The sequence below is a fragment of the Micromys minutus genome (assembly GCF_963924665.1).
Source record: "Micromys minutus genome assembly, chromosome: 27".
Lineage (NCBI taxonomy): Eukaryota > Metazoa > Chordata > Mammalia > Rodentia > Muridae > Micromys > Micromys minutus.
Genome location: NC_137962.1, coordinates 24,476,106 through 24,496,982, shown reverse-complemented (window position 1 = coordinate 24,496,982; position 20,877 = coordinate 24,476,106). Strand labels below are relative to the sequence as shown.

General features: G+C 44.9%; 1 protein-coding gene across 2 annotated transcripts in view; it reads left to right on the top strand.

Moving 5' to 3' along the window:
* ANO6 (anoctamin 6) overlaps window positions 1–20,877 on the top strand; it is a 157,155-nt gene that overhangs the window by 80,244 nt on the left and 56,034 nt on the right. For both annotated transcript variants that reach the window (XM_080939765.1, XM_080939766.1), the window contains one exon: window positions 10,293–10,421. In XM_080939765.1, the coding sequence (XP_080795891.1) occupies window positions 10,293–10,421 (129 nt within the window). The remainder of the gene's footprint in view (window positions 1–10,292; window positions 10,422–20,877) is intronic.

Sequence of the window (20,877 nt, the reverse complement as noted above, 5' to 3'; positions counted from 1 at the left end):
TTATTTCAGAGTTTTGCCTTGATATGTCTTCTGGTAGTAGGTTCGGAAATTTTAAGGATATTTAAACTTGTGCAAAAATGCCATGTGACCAAAGAACTGAGCCCTTGCCATGAGCTCGAGGAAATAGTAACAATGCCGGTGAAGGCGTGCCCTCATCCTTGTTGGCATCTGGCATGGGGAGTTCTGATAATAGAACCATGGAGTTTAGCAAAGACAAAATGCACGCGCTGAATCAGGAGAATGTGGCGTGGAAGAAGACATTGTAATGATACAGTTTGCTATTTACAGCCAACCACATCTGTGCCTTGTAAGAAATAAAAGAAAATAACAAGTTCTATCACTCGAGGAAAATGTGGAAATCATTTACAGCTAAAAGATAGCATTCTTTTTAAGAGCTCAGCATCAAATTTAACTTGAAACCAAAATCACGATAAGCCAAAAAATAAAAATAAAAATAAAAATAGAGGGTTCTAAATATAGAGAAATGCAGGGGTTGGAATGCTTAGCCGATGCTTGGTGGTTGTGAGGGTGGCCTGTAATCTGTGATGAAAAGTCAGCCAGTGCTCTGGTGACCTTCTGAAATGAGCACATTTCAGTTTAATGTTCAGATGAAAATAATGGGTCAGCGCCTCAGAACCCAGGGCAGGCTGCCGGAGCCTGGCGTGTGTCTCTCTCTTTTTATTCCAGGATGCACTTGGTACATGTGAACACTCTCTCTATATACAGTCCCCTGTCTTCTCCATATCCACAGGCTGTTGCCTCTCCAACAATGTCTTAGCCCGGATTACTCCGCGCTAGGACACCAGTGTTCACAGTGGTTATAGAACATTACTTCCGAGGGGCTTCTTCAACAGTTCACAGGCCCCTCTGCTGGCCCTCTGCGCATCCCCAGGATGGAGTTACCTTTGAAGATGGACAGGTGTCTTCCTGACTTAGCAGTCTTCTTACGGCCGTGGGGTTTCCAGACTGAACCATACAGGGTGCTGTGAGTTTGTTCTGTGCTGTACTTTGCCTTCTTGCTCTCTTTCTGTGTGGCCTCAGATTTCCCCACCAAAGCTCAAGAGAATCTATTAAAAAGTCCAGTTAGGTCAAAGGGGGCAATAGATACTACTTAAAAAATGTAGTGATTCCTTTGGGCAGGGCCTGGAATGATGTTAGTGCCCTCTAGTTAAGAGGTGCAAAAGAAAAAAAGAAAACCAAAATGCACGGTTTGGCTGTGGTAGTGGGAATGTGGAAGGCTGTAATCTAGGGAGGGTGGCGCCTGGCACACACATTCTTACACGGTGCTGGTGGGTGTATGATTCGGATGACGGTGTATCGACTCGAGTACCAGAGGCATTTGAACAGGCCATCGCGCTTAGAAACCCACTTCCGGAATTTAGCCTAATGAAATAGTAATTGAACATGTGCACACATACATATGTACAAAGCAGTGCATTGCAGCCGTGTTTATAGAAGCAGAAAATTGGAAGCAACTTGTGTGTTCATCAGTGGAGGAACTGTTTAGCTAAATTATATGGCAGCTATTAAACACGATGATTCAGAGCTTTATATAAAGCTAGGGGATGTCTCTGATCGATGTTTGTTAAAAACTGTGTGTGCGTATGGCACCGTTTTAGTTCGGGTGTATGGGAGCAGGCCTGGAAGGTTCCTCTCTCAAACTATTTCAAAACTCGGCTCATTTCTTTACACTCTACCGTGTTGTCAGGAGTTAATTTGTAAGGAGCATAGTTCTTGGCCATTAGGAGAGAGTCTTTGTAGTTTGGGAGGTGGGGGTGGGGAATCCGAGACCTTAATACATGGAGGGGCTCAGGGTGAGCAAGAACTGGTCACTGCCTTCAGAGAACAGAGCCAAGGGGAGACTGATTTATCCAGAAACCACTGGGTTTTTTTTTTTCCCCTGAGTACATGGTGATTGTCACAGAGTCAACACCAAATGTTCTTGGAACATCGTGAGACACACTCTAAAAACAGCCTTCACTTCAGGGCCTATCCTCCATGAGTGGGCTCTTTTGCCCGTTTCTCTGAAGTCAGCAATCTGGAATGCCTAGTCTGGTCAGGGAGAAGCTCCTGTGTACCGGCTCTGTGCGCCCACACACTTGTGCCTCCCTGTGACTAATCTGTTACGTCCGTCTCGTCCCTCCCCTGCTTTCTTCAAATATTTGTCTTTCCCCTCAGCCCTCTGCCTCCTGCAGCTAGCTGTAGAGCTGGAACTCTTTTGGTCCAATGTTTGGCTTTTGACATTGACACACAATTTGCATTTTGATCAGAATGGAAGGTGTGAAATTTGTCCTGCTTTGTAGCATACTTACATTATTGCATGGAGGAAAACATTTTACTTGTTTCTTGTATCTTGCTAGTAGTTAGGGAATGGAAATGCGTCATCGGTGGCATGCAAATGAAGTTCTGTGTTTTGAGATCTGACTAAAGGCTGTTTGCTTGAGCTGAACTTGATGTGTGTGTGTGTGTGTGTGTGTATGTGTGTAAGAGAGAGTGAGAGTGTGTAAGAGTTTATGTGTGTAAGAGAGAGTGTGTGTAAGAGAGTCTGTGTGTGAGTGTGTGTGTGAGTATGTGTGAGAGAGTCTATGTGTGTAAGTGTGAGTGTGTATGAGAGTGTATAAGAGAGAGTGTATGTGTGTAAGAGAGTGTGTGTGAGAGAAAGAGTGTATGTGTGTGAGAGAGAGTGTGTGTGTGAGAGAGTGTGTGTGTGTGTGTGTGTGAAAGAGTGTGTGTGAGTGTGTGAGATATATATATATATATATAGAAAGAGAGAGAGAGAGAAAGAGAGAGAGAGAGAGACAGACAGACAGACAGACAGAGAGAGACAGAATAGATGGTACAGTATTTTTAATTTAGTTCTGTTATGAACAGTGCCCCTTCCAACCCACATGGTCTCAGAATTAACTACTTTATTTTTCTAGTCAAGAGAGCAGTTCTTTGCGACTCTCATATTGCTCTTTAATTACATGAAAAATTTAATATTTTCCACAGAGCAGTTTCTCAGCTATTGTTGGAAAACAAGCCTTTCTTGCACCCTGCCTTGTGTGTCGTGAATGCCGTCAGCCCGGATGAGCCCGGGACACTCCGGTGTTCAGGTGGTGGGGAAATTTCTTCAGACGCAGTCAGCTTCACTGTCCCAGGCAAGGGTCAGACACCCTCATGCAGAAGCATGAGTTCGAGCAAAGATTCAGGCAGAGCCACACTTCATCCTGATTGCGAATAAATAATTTAAGTCTCAGCATTTCAGACGATAATAGATTCTGCTGGAGAGAGGCGGGACTGGATTCCTAGGCAGGATTTTCGAAGCCCCATCTTAATGACACCCGAAACGTGTGAGTCTAGACCAGTGTTGACAGTTTGCTTTGGAGTCACAGAAATACTGATGTGAAGGAGCCTGGGAGCATTTACTAGCGAGGGAGTGTTCCACTCTGCCTGCCCTGAGTGACACACAGCACCTCCACACATGCGGTTCTTTCCTCAGGCCCCTCTCACCCCTACACTCCATGTCCAAGCAGGTGACAGACTCCACATGGCCCTATCCTTTCCCTCTGGTGTGACCGTAGCATCCTCTTTAAGAGAAAGCTCGAGGTCACGTTTCAGCCAGATTGCCTAGGTGGACTTTTCCTCCCAAGTTGTTACTGGAAAAGATTCACTTTGGGACATTCTCTCTCGGCCACGGTCCTACAGTAACCTGAAGTTACACTTGAGTCAGTGGCTGGGATGAGGCCCTGCACGTGTCTCCTTAACAACGGCCAAGAGCACGGGCAGGTTTCACTTTCTCTAATTCACACTTGTTTGAAGGCACTGAACAAAAATAATTCAGCTTTCTCCTTTTACCCTTTGAGACTTCCATCCATGATACGAGACATCCTGATAGTCTCTGTTCTTTTCCCTCACCCTCCCCAACCCTATGTTCTCTGGGGATATGGTCCATGTCTATCTCCCTGTCAGCATCATGAAGGAATATTTAACTGACCTGATCTAATGCAGGTAACCACAGCTGCTATTCAGTTCCTGTGTCCAATATCCGTGTGCTGTCCAAAGGCTGTTTTTGAGCCTTTGGTGGGGACTAGGGCATTACATAGATGTCATATCTATGGTTGATCAGTCACAGCCTTCCTCCTCTCAGTACTTTGAAAAGTAGTGAGTCTCAACACTGATCACTACTTACATGCATGCACACACACACACACACACACACACACACACACACACACAATCCCCTCCAATATGTTTCTGTCTTAGTTGTTCTTCTCTTGCTGTAAAGAAGCAACATGACCAAGGCAGCAACTTATTTTTAAAAGCATCTAATTTGGCACTTATGGTTACAGAAGTGGAAGGTTTAGAGTATAGGATTATTGTGGCAGGGAACATAGGAACAGGCAAGCATGATGCTGGAACAGAGAAAAGGAGAGATAACCAGGAATGGCTAGGGCCATGTGGAGTCTGTTTCCTGGAAAGACATGGGGTGTAGGGGTAAGAGGGTCCTGAGGAGAGGAATGCATGCATGGAGGTGTCATATGTTAGTCAGGGCAGGCAGAGTGGAACACTCTCTCACTAATAAACACTCCCAGAATCCTTGACATCAGTATTTCTGTGACAACAGACCTTGCCTCTTAATCCTTCCCAAACAGTTCCACGAAGGCCACACCTCCTAATCTTCCCAAATAGTTCCACCAGCTGTACAATCATATATATCAGCCTATAGGAGCTGCTCTTACTCAAACCACCACAGTCCCCCACCCAACTTCAGTTAGTGTTGCCCATGTGTACATAGATGAGTACTGCCCATGTTTGCATGGATGTAGGACCATGCACTGCACTTACCAGTGAGAACCAATGAGAAAGGAAACCAGCAGTTCAGTTCATAGGTCAACTCCCAAACATTTCAAGCTTACACTAGCAGTTCAGTAGTGTGGAATAGCAGCAGTGGTGGCATGACCTAGCAGGAACAGCCAGGCGTCACCTGAATCAGACTGAGTCAGCAAGAGGGACCACCAGGAACACCAGGAGAAGTTCTCAGCTCTGCCTCTCTCAGTAAAGGGAAGATCAGCAAAGATGAAAGACCAACAAGGGTTGTATAGCTAGCTCCTTCAGCACGCCGAGCCAAACCTCACCAAGCTCAGCCCCTAGAGTCCTATTTATACTTCTCTAAACATCACGTGTACTCCACGATCTTGCTTCACCACATGCCTTGCCCCAGTGCAAGAGTGTATCTCTGCTGACATCACTCTGCCAGTCAGCCTGGAAGTCTCGGAAGCAGCAAGAAGCTGCAGCACACCATTAGAAGTTTTTTGGGGTTTTTTGTTTTGTTGGGTTTTTTTTGTTTTTGTTTTTGTTTTTTTGTTTTTTTTTTTTTTTTTTTGTGCATTTCTCTCTATGGAGTCCTGACAAGTGGAACTCAACTACACAGTGTAAGGTGGACCAGTACATGCATGTTGTTAGTAGAGAATCCTTCATCACATGTCCTTTCCCGTGCTTGCTTTTAGCAGAAAATCTTTTCACCTGTGTCTGCTTCAGCAAAACGTTCCTTCATAAATTACCAATTTTAAAAGACTAGACACGAAGAAAATGAGTCTATTAATAAAATAGGCAATAGAACTGAATAAAAATTCTCAAAAAAATGAGAAAATACAGACGGTCACTATCTCTTAAAATGTTTAGAATCCCCCAAAAAGCAGGGAAATACAGATTAAAACCACTGTACAATCCCATCTCACCCCAATCAGAATGGCCATCAACAGGAAATAAGGTGATAAGAAATGCTGGTATGGGTCTGGGGACCTTTACACACTGTTAGTGTGTAAAAAGTGTGAAAATGGACACAGCTACTCTGGAAACCAGTGTAGGGTGGTGGTTTTCAACCTGTGGGTCTTGAGAGTCAAACAACTTCACGGGTATTGCCTAAGACCATCACAGAAACACAGATACTTACTTTACGATTCGTAACAGCAGCACAATTATAGTTATGGAGTAGCAACGAAATAATGTTATGGCTGGAGGTCGGCACAGCATGAGGAACTGCAGTAAAGGGCCGGAGCATGAGGAAGGTCGAGAACCTCTGGTGTAGAGGTTTCTCAAACACTAGACAGAGATCTACTCTAAGACTCTGCTCTGTCACTCTTGGGCATGAAGCAAAGGCCTCTGTGACCTGCTGCAGAGACGCTTGTACTTCCACGTTCTTAGGGGCTCTGTTGGCAGTGTCTAAGAAATGGGATCAACATGGATGGTCCGTCACCTGGCAACTAGACAAAGAAAAAATGAAATTTGCAGGTAAGTGGGCAGAACTGGAAAACCGTTGCAATGAGTGAGGACACACAGAAGCAGTGTGTCATTTGTCACCTGTGAATCCTCGCTTCAGATAGTGAGTGTTTAATGCTAAGTACATGTGGAAGCTAGGACACTGGAAATAAGCCATCCTAGGGGACTGGTCTATTACGAGGGGAAAGGAGAATAGAGGTGGGGAACAGTGGGGACGAAGGGTGAAGCCAAGTAGTGGAGTGATGGAGGAAAAATGAGGAGTCAGGGAAGGCTCAGCCCAAGCAGAGTAAGCATGAAGAAACTGTGCATGTACAAGTCTGTTTTGTTCATTTGTGTGTATGCATACACACATGTGTGAGATAGCTCTCATTCAGAAGCCAGACCTTCAAGGGTCAGTTTTCTCTTCCTACCATGTGGGTTCCACGGATTAAACTTAAGAAAGAAGCACCCTTACCCATTGAGCCATCTTGCTCGGCCTATATGTGCAGATCTTTTTGTTTTTTTATTGTTTAGTTTTGTTTTTCTGATTTGGGTAAGGACCTTGCCTTGTATTTTGGAAGAACACACAGAACGAGAGAAGCCACGTGGGTCAGCAGCGCTGGCCTTCTTCCTTCCTCTGTACTGTTGTTGTTCTGTGACTTAAAACAACCCAAACATTGCTTGTAAGATGCTCTGGGGGGGGGGGGGGGTCAGAGCACATCTCTCAGTCCCAAGTGAGAAGTGTCAAAGCCAATCATCTGAAGGACGGTGGTATCAGGTCATTGTGAGCCATGGATGATAGTGTTTTCTCTCTTACTTTGGTGCAGTGACAAGTGAGCGTACGTTGTGCTTTGAACCCTCGTCAAAGGGGAATCATCAGGCAAGGATGGTACTTGATATTGAACAGTGGGCTCATGGGAGTCTGTTGTCCTCTGGACCGGGTTGGATGGGGCTATAAACAGAAAGAGTGCATTATAGTCCTAATACTGTAACTAGAAGTTTGCAGGCACCTTTTCAGGAAGAAGGGTGAATCATAAAGACCAGAAAGGATGCTAGTTGCCTTGACATTGGAAACATATCTCCAAGACTCTCGAGCTAAATGTTTGAGGACCATAAGAATTAAATTTCTCAGTGAGAAAGCTGGTAGCTACCTTCAAGCCCTTGTCTCTAAAGTGACTTTACCTGATAAACTGCAAACATTTTCTGTATTTCTAAACTTAAGCTGCTGAAGAGGAATCACTGAGCTTCACAAGTTTTGATGATTAGTTTCTGTGTCATTTGACTAAGGTAAAAAGAGTAAACAATTCAGTGGACACCAAGAGAGTAGCCAGGGCTGAATGGTCTGTTTCTGAATTTTCGGTCAATTAAAAAATGACCAGTGTTTGTTTGAAGAAACTATTAAAATTTTTCCTTCCTTTAGAAAAAGTAAAACTTTGGGAAAGGAACTTTTTAGGTTGCCTGTGGTTTTAATGAGTTAGGCCTGTAAGTGAAATCTAGAATGAAGAATCCAATTCTCCCAAAACTAAAGTATTTCTCCTCCTCTTCCTCTTCCTCTTCCTCTTCCTTCTCCTCCTCCTCCTCCTCCTCCTCCTTTTTAAATTTAGAATTGTTCTTTCCTCACTAGTATGTCTTCTACCACGAGGTGAGAGATTAGGATGTTACGGTGGTAGGAAGTGAGTTGGCTCCCTTTTCCTGGCAGGTCTAAGTTCTGTATTCGCTTCACAGATTACCCTTACCATTAGCTTCACACAAGTACTTGTTGCTAACTGATGGGGTCTTCATACAAAGAAAGAGCCATGGTCTTGTGTCCTATGCATGGGCTTTTTGTGCCTATTGGCTGATTTGAGAGGTAGTTGCGACTCTGTACCACTATGCAGGGGTGAGGTCTGGCCAGTGTGTACCACTGTGCAGGGGTGACACATGACCAGCGTGTGTCACTGTGCAGGGGTGATGTGTGCTCAGTGTGTGCCACTGTGCAGGGGTGACACATGACCAGCGTGTGTCACTGTGCAGGGGTGATATGTAGTCAGTGTGTGCCACTGTGCAGGGGTGACACATGACCAGTGTGTGCCACTGTGCAGGGGTGACACATGACCAGCGTGTGTCACTGTGCAGGGGTGATGTGTGGTCAGTGTGTGTGGCTTGCACTGTGGTGCCGCACGTTCCAGGCCTGGTTCTTTAGCACCTCACTGAGCTGCTGACGCCACTGGAGTCTCTGGAGAACAAACAGGTTGTCTGTGTGCACTTCTCAGATGTGTACAAGGATAACCAGGCTTTCCTGTCACATGCTGCCAACGTCCCATTGCCATTCTGAGAACAAACTAACAGCAGTAACATGAGCCAGAACCAAGGATGTGTCATGCTTTCCTGGACAAGAATGGTCCCTCAGAGCCATACTGTTCACGACCTGTGGGCAGTGACTCCTTTTGGGGTAGAATGACCTTTTCACAGGGGTCACCTAAGCCCACCAGAAAATGTGATATTTACATTCCAATTCATAACAGTAGCAAAATGGCATTTATGAAGTAGCAACGAAGTAATTTTATGGATTGGAGGTCACCACACCATGAGGAGCCTCACTAAGGTGTCAGGCTTTGGGATGGCTGAGGACCCCTGACATGCAGGGATGTGGGGATGGAGGCAGCTGCCCTTGGTGATGCTGCCTTTGCAGGCTGGGTACCTGCCAAGTGTAAAGCCGATCATCTCGGCAAATGTGAGAAGACTCCACACTCCCCTGTTGGGAGAGCGGAAAGGAAGAACTCGTCAGTGGGTTTTATGACTTGCAAAGATTACATCTCAGAAGTGGGGAGAAAAGGGGGTGCTGGGATGGCGGTAAAACCCAACGGTCTCTGCGCTAATTGATGCTGAATGCAGAAGAGAATTAATCACGTTTAATGAACATGGCGTGCAGGCCGTTCCGTCAAATGATTGCAAGGCACAATTCCCCATTTGTTTTTAATGGGGGAAATTTAAAAACCATCACTTACCAGTTAAAAAGCAGTCTGGTTCTTAAACAATGAAGTTGGCGTAAGCATTTTCTTTTCTTTTTCTTTTTTGTAGGCTGTGAGGATACCAACTTTCCTCATAGCGGATTCAACCAACTATGTCTATGTGTATGGAAACTGAGGGACAGCAGTATATATATATATACACACACACACTCATTATATATAATATATATATATATTATATATAATGTTATTTGCTTATATTAAGTCCACCTTTTGCTGTAACATCTTATTTTGTTGCCATACTTATTTTCCCACATACCCTTCTTTGTGAGACAAAGCATCCCATTGTAGCCCAGGCTGGCCTGTGGGCCCTCCTCCTTCAGCCCAGGTAGTGTTGGAATCACAGTAGCTTCTACCACTAAATGCAGGTCAGAGTACAGACTTTTAAGCTCTTAAAGACTCAGTTTATTACCATAGATCTTTACAATGCCTAAAATTTGCTTCACACTCGTCAAAGAACACTGCTTGTGGATTTGCAGACGTCCAGAGTGGCTTTGTGTATGTGCTAGCTCCTTTTCTCACCTGTTTGGGGTGATACCGTGGATGAAGTAATGATGTCCAGAGAGATGTCAGGGAAACCAATTAGAAGCTAGGGAATAAGACAGACAGGCGATGAGGCTCCCACGGATATTAACTCTCAGTTTTCTTCTTGCTAACTCATTCAGCCCCTCAGCCAGGAAGAAGGCTGAGGGTTTTATGACTTGCAAAGATTACATCTCATTCTTTACTGAGCTCCTTTCCAGCCCTGACTCCCCTGCGCTGCTCAGGCAGATAGAATCTGGGGCGATTGTGTCCTGCATGTGACACCGACTGTCCCCCAGAATTCTAAGCCACTTCTGTGTGCTCCTCAAACCATACACTTCCCCCAACCAAGAACAGACACGCTGTAGCGGTAGAGATTAGGTTAACTCGACGTGAGTGTTCTTCTCTCTCTCAGTGACTTCAGTGAGCTCATCAGTGAAGGCTAAAGAGGTGCAACACCGGCCGTCATTAACTTTCCAAAACCTCACCATGCTGCTGTTTTCTCTATTCCGCACACAGGAAGAATTTAATGGAAAACCTGACTCCCTCTTTTTCACCGATGGCCAGAGACGAATCGACTTCGTCCTCGTGTACGAAGACGAGAGCAAAAAAGAGAACAATAAGAAAGGGACGAACGAGAAACAGAAGGTAGGACTTGCGTTCTATTTAATTCCTCTCTTATTCCCTTTTTTTAACATTGTAAAACGAGTGTCGCGTCGGTTTTAAGCAAGCTGTCAGGTGATGCTGTTGTGGCGCGCTGAGAACCAAACATCCCTCTCATGTTCTCTGGGCCTGTGATCCCTCAAGGCAGGAGGAGATTGTGTTGATTTGAAACAGAAGGTCGCTCGGGCTCTTCCCCAGTCTGTTTCAAACAGAAGAGAGAATTTACTTTTAAGGGATTGTGCTTTGCATGTGCTGGGCGGGTTTGCATGAAGGGCTGGAAGAGGAGGCTGATGATGGACAACTTCAGGACCGCCTCGAGTTCCTTGTGCTCTCCCTCGCTCTGTTGCCAGAGGCGTGGTTCCCTCCATGGCTTTTCTTTTGTCTTATCTAACTCTTAACCACACACCACACGAGCTGAGCTCAGTCATCACACTGTGTGCATGAGCGGTGATGGTAGAGGAGCCAAGACCGTGGGTGCTTCAGCTAGTCAGGGGGGAGACAAGTTGAGCTTCTTACCGTGAATCCTGACCCTGTGCTTCAGACCCTCGACCCCCGTGTCTCCTCTCACCTTCTTTTCCTGTTTGGATCCACTGGCCACTAGGCTGCTTCCTTCCTTTCCATTGCTCTTGCTTCTTGCAAACCATTCTTTTTGTTTATTTATTCATTTACATTCCAGCCATTGCCCTCCTTCCTGGTTCCCCCTCCCACAATGCCTCATTCCATTCCTCCTTCTCCTTGCCTCCCAGAGGGTGCCACCCCCACCAGACCTCCCCATTCCCAGAGGCCTCAAGGTCTCAAGGCTTAAGCTCATCTTCTCCCACTGAGGCCAGACCAGGCAGCTTTCTGCCGTATATGTGCCTGGGGCCTCGGGCCAGACCAGCTCTTGTATGCTGCCCAGTTGGTGGCTCTGTCTGGGAGCTCCCAGGGGTCCAGGTTAGTTGATACTGTGACAATGTTAGTCTTCCTATGGGGTCATCCTCCCCTTTAGCTCCTTCAATTCTTCCCCTAACTCTTCCATAGGGGTTCCTGACTTCAGTCCACTGGTTGAGTTTAAGTATATATGTCTGTCCCAGTCAGCTGCTGGTAGGACCTCTTAGAGGACAGCCTTGCCAGGCTCCCGTCTATAAGCACAGCAAAACACCAGTAACAGCGTCAGTCCTTGGTGTCCCCCCATGAGGTAGATCCCAAGCCGGGCTGGTCACTGGATAGCCTTTCTTTCAGTCTCTTCTTCGTTTTTGTCCCTGCAGTTCTTTTAGACAGGGACAATTCTGGGTCTGAAATTTTGACTGTGAGTTGGTAACCCTGTCCCTCCATGTGGGGCCCTGTCTATTCTTACTTTGAGAAATTAAAAGACCAGCCAGGGTTAGCACAGCCACCCAGAACATTTCTTTTCCCTTTTTTTAAATTGGATATTCTCTGTATTTACATTTCAAATGCTATCCCCTTTCCCGAAACTCAAATCCCCCTTCCCCTTGCCTCCATGAAGATGCTCCCTTTCCCAACCACCCTCACATAAGCACCTTGGCATTCCCTACACTAGGAAAACAAGTCTTCACTGTACCAAGGGCCTCTCCTCCCATTGATGCCAGACAATGCCATCCTCTGCTGCAAATGCACCTGGGGCCATGGGTCTCTCCGTGTGTGTTCATTGGTTGGTGTTTTAGTCCCTGGGAGCTGTGGAGGGTTTGGTTGGTTGATAATGTTGTTCTTTCCATGGGGTTACAAACCCTTTTAGCTCCTTCAGTCTGTTCTCTGGTTTCTTCATTGGGGTCTCTGTGTTCAGTCTGCTGGTTAGCTGCAAGCATCCTCATCTGTATCAGTAAGGCTCTGCCAGAGCCTCTGAGGAGGCATTCATATCAGGCTCCTGCCAGTAAGTACTTTTTGGCATCAGCAATGTTGCTTGGGTTTGGTGGCTGCATATAGGCTGTATCCCTAGGTGAGGCAGTCTCTGGTTGATCTTTTCTTCAGTTCCCGGTCCTCTATTTGTCCCCATATTTCTTCCCATGAGTGTTTTGTTCTCCCTTCTAAAAAGGACTGAGACATCCACATTCTGGTCTTCCTTCTTTTTGAGCTTCATAAGGTCTGTGAATTGTTTGGGCTAGTCTCTGCTTATCAGTGAGTACATACCATGTGTGTTCTTTTGTGACTGGGTTACCTCACTCAGGATGATAGCTTCTAGTTCCATCCATTTGCCTAGGAATTTACTCATAAAGTCATTGTTTTTAATAACTAAGTAGTACTCCACTGTGTATATGTACCACAATTTCAGTATCCATTCCTCTGTTGGAGGATTTCAGTTTTTTTCCCCAGCTTCTGGCTATTATAAATAAGGCTGCTATGAACATGGTGCAGAGTGTGTCCTTGTTATATATTGGAGTATATGCCCAGTCTTTTGGGTATATGCCCAGGAGTAGTATAGCTGAATCCTCAGGTCCAATTTTCTGAGGAAACACCAGGAACTTCTCTATTGAAACTCAAGCTTCACTGAACTCACAGAGGACAAAAGAAACGTATACATGCATGTTTACATCTAGTTTGGAACTCACTGCACCATTACAGTCCCATCACATGTCTGTGTAGCATACACAGAGTTTTCACTGTCCTTATCTATACAGTACCCACGAACTATACCAATCTTTACCTTTGAATTTCTTATTCATTGAAAGCAAGTATCAAAACCCCCCTCCTCTTTTTTTTTTTTTTTTTTTTTTTTTTTGTGGTAAAATGAAACAAATCACTGTTTTATCCATGTGTTCAAATTCGGAGAGTGTTAAATTTAGATTTTTGAAGTGTGTCTGGTACAACGGAATAAGCCCCAGGGTTTAGAAATTAACATTCAGATTCTGATTCAGCCACTGTTCTAGCTGAATTAGTTATATGGAACAAGTCGCCAGGTAATTGGCTTCACCAAAAAAAAAAGGAAGGGGGGGTGAGACATTTATTGCTTACACCAAAGTAGAAAGTAGTGTTCTCCTTTAGATCATGGTTGAGGGTTCAGACTCTGTGGCATGTGAGTCATTTGGGAACCTAGGCTGAAACAGAGGTTCTGGCATATTCATAAGTCAGTTCCAGAATCAACCTGGGCATCACCACAAAGAGCAGAGAAGATGCGAAGCTCCTGGGGCACCGCTGCTGGGACCTGGCCCTGGCTGCAGACATTGAGCCCAGTTGTGTTTAGCAGAGCCCAGCAAGCGAAGGTCCTGACCGGAGAGGGTCTATGCCTCAGGCTAATCTTGTCAGTTTTCCAATCTCCCCCACTCCTCTTTAGACTTCTTTAACTTTAGACTGCATCTTACAAATAGCTCATAATTTTATAGTGGGTTGAGGTTTTGTTTTTTTCCTCATTGGTATATAAAGTTCGTCACATAATCAGTCGATTCCGCAGAACAGAACACACCTACTATGTGGCTGTAATTAAAATTAAATAAAAATATTATGGGTAGGCACTCTAGATTTCTAATACACGTAAATCATAAATGTTAATGTTGTACTTTCTCTTTTTTATTTGGCGTGATCCTAAAGCAATGGTCTGATATAAAAGGCATAACTCTCCTGTTACCCACTTTTATCACTGAAGTCTCTACTGGACTTGAGAATCTCCCCCCGGATGCTGTAGTAGCGGGCACATACATATTTACCATGACTAAACAGTCACGGCTCACCCATAGGCCTATAGCTGGGCTGGGTTTGAGTCAAACACACCAAATCCAAGAAATAAAAAGGAGACGGTCTGGCTTGAGAGAAGAGCTGTGCTGCTGAGCTGAAGAGCACCTGGAGCTACTCACGTTATTAATAAGTTCTTCATTTGCTTTACACAGGAACGCAGGTCTCAGGGTGACTCTCATTAAGTCAGGATGGGGGAAGAAAAGTCATCATTAATTTTGGCAATCCTCCAACACAGTGAGCGATATCTCCGTGTTGATGTTCATAAGCTGGGCTTTGAAGTGTTTTCAGTTTGCATTTGTATCTATTTCTTAATTTTATACCCTGTCAAGTTCCAAAGCCCAGCTTCGGAGCTACGGTTTTATTAATTGGACAGACGTCTCTGGGCTTTGTGGTTGTGTTCCGTGCCGGGGCTTAGTGGGGATTTAGGACGATGCCAAGGAAAGGCAACTTCAAAGTCCTGTGTTCCCTAAAAGGAAAAGGTTTTGCGTTTGTCATATTGGTTTCCTAAAACAACACCATGATTGACGTGGCCCGAATTGATGAAAAGAGTTCTGTAAGCAAGTGTTGGGGCTACAGGCACCCTGAATACACACAGAGACTTAAAACCCACACATCCTCAGGAACAAGAGAAAACTCTGGTGCGGCCAAGCCTGTAAACACTATGTAATTCTACCCCCTTTGTATTGGTGAATTCCTAAGTTTGACATAGATGTTTGCTCCTGCATATTATATGGGGGTGACTGTGTGTTTCAGCACACCTCACATGGCTTATGTGACGGAAATCACTTTAAATGATATTTATTGCGAGTCACGGGAAAACAAGGCTTAAAATGACTTCATTGCTAGAAGGAAATAATTATGTAGCTAATCAGGAGGTAGAGCCATTTCTGAGGCAGGTGATCTTCCAGCTTAATGAGGCCATCCCACCCTGCTGCCCTGATCTTCAGACAAACATCCCTGGGTACGGGGTGACGGCCACAACTTCAACCAGCCAGCGTGAGAGGAACGTGTCCTGTGGAAGAACCTGTGCAGATTTCCCACTGTAGCTTCCTGTCTAGCATAGATCTTAGTCTTTTCTTCCCAACCTTCATCCTCTTTTCCTTCCTCCCTCCTTCTCTTTCTTCCTTTGTTAAGGTCCCGGTGTAACCTAGGTCCATCTTAAATTCGCCCTGTAATGATGACCTTGAGCTTCTGACCTCCCTGCCTACCTCCTGAGTGTTGGGACTGTCGATTAATGCCACAAGGCCACACCGAAACAGGGAGCAAGCCAGCAAACAGCACTCATTCATAGCCTCGGCTTCAGTTTCTGCTTTAAGCACCAGCCTTGGCTTCCCATGATGGACCCTTAACCTGTAAGACAAACCTTTCCTCTCCAAGCTGCTTTTCATTGTGTGTTTATCACAGCAACAGAAGCCAAACGAGGGCAGCAGGTTTATTGATTTGAGGGAAGGGAACCCAAGACATCACGCAGGCTAAGCAAGCACGTACTAATTGAGTTACACTCCTTACCACCTCATAGACTGTTTCAATTTTACAATAGCCAGCCTTCCAGGTCCATTGGCTCTGTGTCCATGCATTTAGTCAACTGCAGATTTTTTTTAAAGAAAACTGTTTAGAAAGGGGCTGGAGAGATGTCTCAGTGATCAAGTGTACTCGTTCTTACAAAGGCCCGGGGTTTGGTTCACGGCACCCATATAGTGGCCAACAACCATCCAGCACTCCAGTTTTGGTCTGATGCTCTGTTCTGATCTCTCTGGGCACTAGTCATGCATGGGTGTGCAGACATCCAAGCAGGCAAATCACTCACACACATAAAATAAATAAACGTAATTTTTAAAAAGAAGGTTTTAGAAAAAACATTGGCTTTCATTAAACACATTCAATTGTATCCTTTCTCGTTATTATCTACAGTATAAAGAACCATCTACATTATGCTATTTAATAGCGATTGAAAATGGCTTAAAATATATGGGGAGTGTATACATGTGATACCCAAATACTGGGCTGTTTTATGTCTGGGTTCTTACAGTGTCCGTGGGGACAAGGCTGGACTGGTAAGTTAGGTGGAATTTTCCACTGACCCAAGATAGTCAGGACTGGTTCAGTTTATCGCCTGAATCACGGGATCACCTAGCATCAGAAAAAATGTTTAGGCTTTCCTTTGGAACAGTGGGATGAGAGATGGGGGAAGAACACCCTTTTGCTAATTGTTCTTACTGTCTAGCCTTAGCTTTGAAGACCAGTGTTTGCTGTGGCAGTCACCGCCCTTCTGTCTCACCTTTAAAAACAATACCTATTAAAGGGGCCACATGGAATCTTTAATATCTATTAAAGGGATCTATTAAAGCTTCCTCAACTAGACCACATTCCTACATAGAAAAGTCTTGAGGAGGACAGGCAGTCATGAACAAATCTGCTGGTGTGAACATGCATGTCGAAAGGTGCATTCTGGGAAGAAGTGTTTCTTTTTTTTCTTTCTTAAATGAAAATGTATTTTTCCTCTGACAGTTTGATACAATATGGTATATGATGTTCATTTTCCACCTGATCACTTTTTCTTCCCATTCCTGGGGAACCCTTTATTCTAAACCACAACCCCCGCCCCAGTCTTCTTGTGCTGTTTTCTGTGTGAGCATTTGGAGGGTGGTATTTACTGGAGCAGGACAACTTACCAGGGGGCTGTACCCCTGAAGAAAAAGACTCCTCTTCCTTTAGCAACTGATACCTGCTAATGGCTTCTCAGAGAAAGACAGGCCCCTTGAGTCCCTCTTGCACTTGTGATAGATGACAGGCCCATTATGCACAGCTTTTGTGTAGACAGCCACAGCGACCGTGAGTTCATGGGTGTAACAGCTGTGTGCATTAGACAGCGCTCCCTCCATCCTTCGTACAACGATATTTGACCATATCTAGGTTGACCTGTGTGAAGGTTACTTCGACCCCTCATCTCTCCTGAAATTAGCAGGGATACATCAGTGGCTCTCAGACTTAACACTGAGACCCTTTGACATGGTTCCTCATGCTATGGTGTCCCCCAGACCGCAAAGTTATTTTGTTGCTACTTCCTAACAGTCAGTTTGCTACTGTTAGGAGTTATAATGTAGACACTTGGTATGCAGGATATCTGCCACCCCTGTGAGAGGGTCCTTCCCTGCCCAGTCCACAGGCTGGAGCTGCTACTCTAGACCAGAGGCCTGGGGTTGGATTCCAAGATGAGCTCTCCAGGTTGTTTTTGGAAGCTGTCAAGGGTAGAAACCACCTCACATTCTTTGCTTCCTTTATTCAGAGGCAGAGGGGACAGGAGGCTCACCTTCTGTGGTAGCTTGCTTTTTAAGTGACCCATAATGACTTGCGTTTCTTTTTTAGTTATACCAGAATGTCAATTTAAAAGTAATGTTTAAAACTTTACTTCATGTAAATATTCACCTTCAGTTACGCTTGTCATTGAAAAACCCCTCATCTGTTTTTTTTGGCCCTTCAGGAACACGCATTACCCGCTTGAGTAAATTCCTCATCATACTGGTCCACCACCATTAAATGTATCACCAGCACGTGAATATAAATTAAGCGGCGATTAATTAGTTTATGTATTCTGCCTACCAAACCGTTTGGAACATGTGCTATGTAAGTAATCAATTAGCACATGAAGTGATTAATAATTTTTACATGAGTTAAAGCGCCTTTGACTCATTTCTTGATACATTTTGGTGGGCTTTGCAGAGATTAGTCCAAGGGAAATAAAATATGAAAATAAAATAGCAGAGCCATTGGTACTTTGCTTAATGGGGTTATAAGGATATAAAAAGTTAATCTACTTATATCTCATGGATTCTAACCCCAGTGCCCTTCAGTCTCTGACTTCTTAGTCTCTGCAGTCCCCACTTTTTCTACTGACAAGGTGGATTCTGTTTATAACCAGGGTTCGCAGAGTGTGATTTCCAGGTACAGCCATCACCTCATTAAGCCAATGAGACGTGGAGTTAGTGATCCACGGTGTTTAGGGACAGAAGGCTTCGTTAGTTATGTCAGTCTGTCCTTTGGGGCTTTAATCTCCGAGTTCCTTATCTCTCTGATGGCTTTATCAGTCTCTCGAAGGTGGAATTAATAAATCCTGTTGCAGGAGGTTGAATGGGAGCTGCTCTCTCCCTTCTTCACTTTGGGCTGTGAGCCCACCCTTCCAGATGCCGATAGGCCTGTGTGTGCGTCTTCCCATGAGGGGACGCTTGGTGACATCGAGTAGCCACTTTGCCAGAACGCCATATGTAAAGAAGGTAGATCTCATTGTCTTGCTGGCGAATTTTGCTTCTATAGAGAATCTGCAGCCCAACTTACTTTATGACTCTATAAACACACACACACACACACACACACACACACACAAATAAAGACTGTAAGTCTGATTTTTTTTTCCCCTGCCAGATACAAATCAGAGAGCATAAAGATGGGTTAGGTTTCATACGTAAGATTTCCCAGCAAGCCCCTGAGATAAAATTCAGTTAAGACTATGTCTTCAGATAATCGCTTACTCCACAAGTATTTATTGAACAATGGCGGTGCCAGTCGACATGCAGTATTAATTGTCTTTGGTCTTAATGTAGACATTCTGCACTATTCCAGCTGTTAAGAACGGTGACTGATGCAGTGTGAGTTCTACTGAGCAGTGCAGGTGACGATTTCACACACAGACTGCAGAAGTCTTTGAAGCGAGCGGCCCCTTCTCGCTCCATTCCTGCTAGACAAATAGAGTATGCACACGCGCTCCTTTGCTTTCGTTGGCTTGACACGCGTAAAACTGGTTAGATCAATTTTTAAAACATGCCACTGGTTCTTTGGAAACTGACATAGGATCTGTCTTGTTAACGTGACACCAGGTTTATTAATGTGTTTAAGCAAATGTAAACACCCTGGTCTTGTGTTAGAGGCTTAAGTGTTTATCATAGTTTGTGGGGAGGCATGACAAGGCAAACTCCGAGCTCTACCCGTTACGTGAGGACAAGTCAGGTCAATAATCTTGCGAGTTCTTCGTAAAGAACCAAATAAGGACGAAAATAAGATAAATTAGTACAACCTTCCTGGAGGCCATTCTGACTGAACGTGTTAGAGGACTTTCAAACACACTTGGTAAAACAGTTTGACTTTCTAGGATTTTGCCTCGAAGAAGTAACAAAAGGTACCTAAAGACTATTTCCCAAGGGGAAAACATTAAAAACCATCCCAATATCTAATCCTTTGAGGCTGGCTAGATAAAATTAGTTTGTCTCCCAGAACAAATATCACTAAGGTGTTCAGATGAGAGTAAAGGAAGTTTCTGTGTCTTCTGCATCTGTGGTGGGAATACATGCAACAGTGTCTAGTGGCCTTGTGACACTCGAAAGAGTCAAGCGGACACATCATTTCCCCAAGGGGATGGAAAGAACACACACACACACACACACACACACACACACACACGTTAGCTTTCAAAGGTGTGGTTTAAAAGACCAAGATCAGGATGGCCACAAAAGCATGGAAGACAGAGGACCAGGTCACTGAACGTTAAGATCCATTCGAAGCATTCCTGAAGAATGACGTAATACCTCAGCGGAGGTACTGGGGTCATTGGGGATACAGGGAAGAGGCAGAGTGGGTGCCCGTCTTTTCAGATTCCTGGCATGAGAGATGAGAAGTGATTCTTGAAGACCTGAAGAATATAAGGGACTGGGTACCAGGCGTCACGTGCCACACCGAATCCCTGTGGTCCTATTTAACCTTTAAACCCAGAGTGAAGCGCTATCTCCACAGGCCCTAGAGATGAACACGGTGAATGGTGGTTCTTATGTCAGGTTATTGCCCAGTATCACAGAGGTGGTATATGGAAGAGCTGAGATTTTAATCTTGCCCCAATCCCAGGAATAAAGGGAAATCCATGTGATGGGAGCTGAAATGGGGCTGTTTGGGGCAGAGGGGCATCTAAGAGGAGAGGGTCTAGCCTCCATTCAGAGAGACCTGTGGGAAAATGGACCACGTCTGGTTTGCAACATGCAGCATATAATGTCTGTGATTAGTACAGTTGATAGGGCCATGTCAGGAGTAGTTTTGGTATGTCTGATGAGAGAATAGCCCAGCTCTCAGAACCTTACCTCTTCTGTCTTCTTAAACTCTCTGGCATGTCGGAGAGACTCCACTGCCCTGGAAGCCCTGTTCCCTCTGATGCTGGGATACTCCAAGATTAAAACTCTCCTTCTCGTCCTCCACCATATCTTGCAATTCCCACACACATAAAGGCTCACTGGGGGGCTAAGGATGAAGGAAGCCGGTTGTTACACTGCACCATTCCAATGTGCCACATGATCTCTGAGTAACAAGGAGCCATTAATGTACAGTGCATTCAGTTTATTCATTCATCAAACATTTATGGCATGCATACTATTTTATAGGCCTATATTAAGTACTGATGATGCTGACATTAAAACATCAACACCTCTAGGGGCAGGAGTGGTAATAAAAGCCCAGTGGACCATCAGAGATGTGATAGTCAGAAAAAGGAAAACATTTGAGGGACCAGGGCCAACGGGAACGCCGGGAAAGTTCTTGGTTGTGCCTCTCTCCGCAAAGTGGAAATCATTGGAGATACAAGACCCACAAGCGTTGCACAGTCAGTTCTACAAGTAAGCCATGCTCAGCCTTCATCACTGTCCTCCGGGTTTTTTACATTCCCTCCAAACACCACGTGTCCCTCCGCAGGCCTTGCCTCAGCACATGGGTCTGTCTCAGCTGATGTCACTCTGTCAGTCGG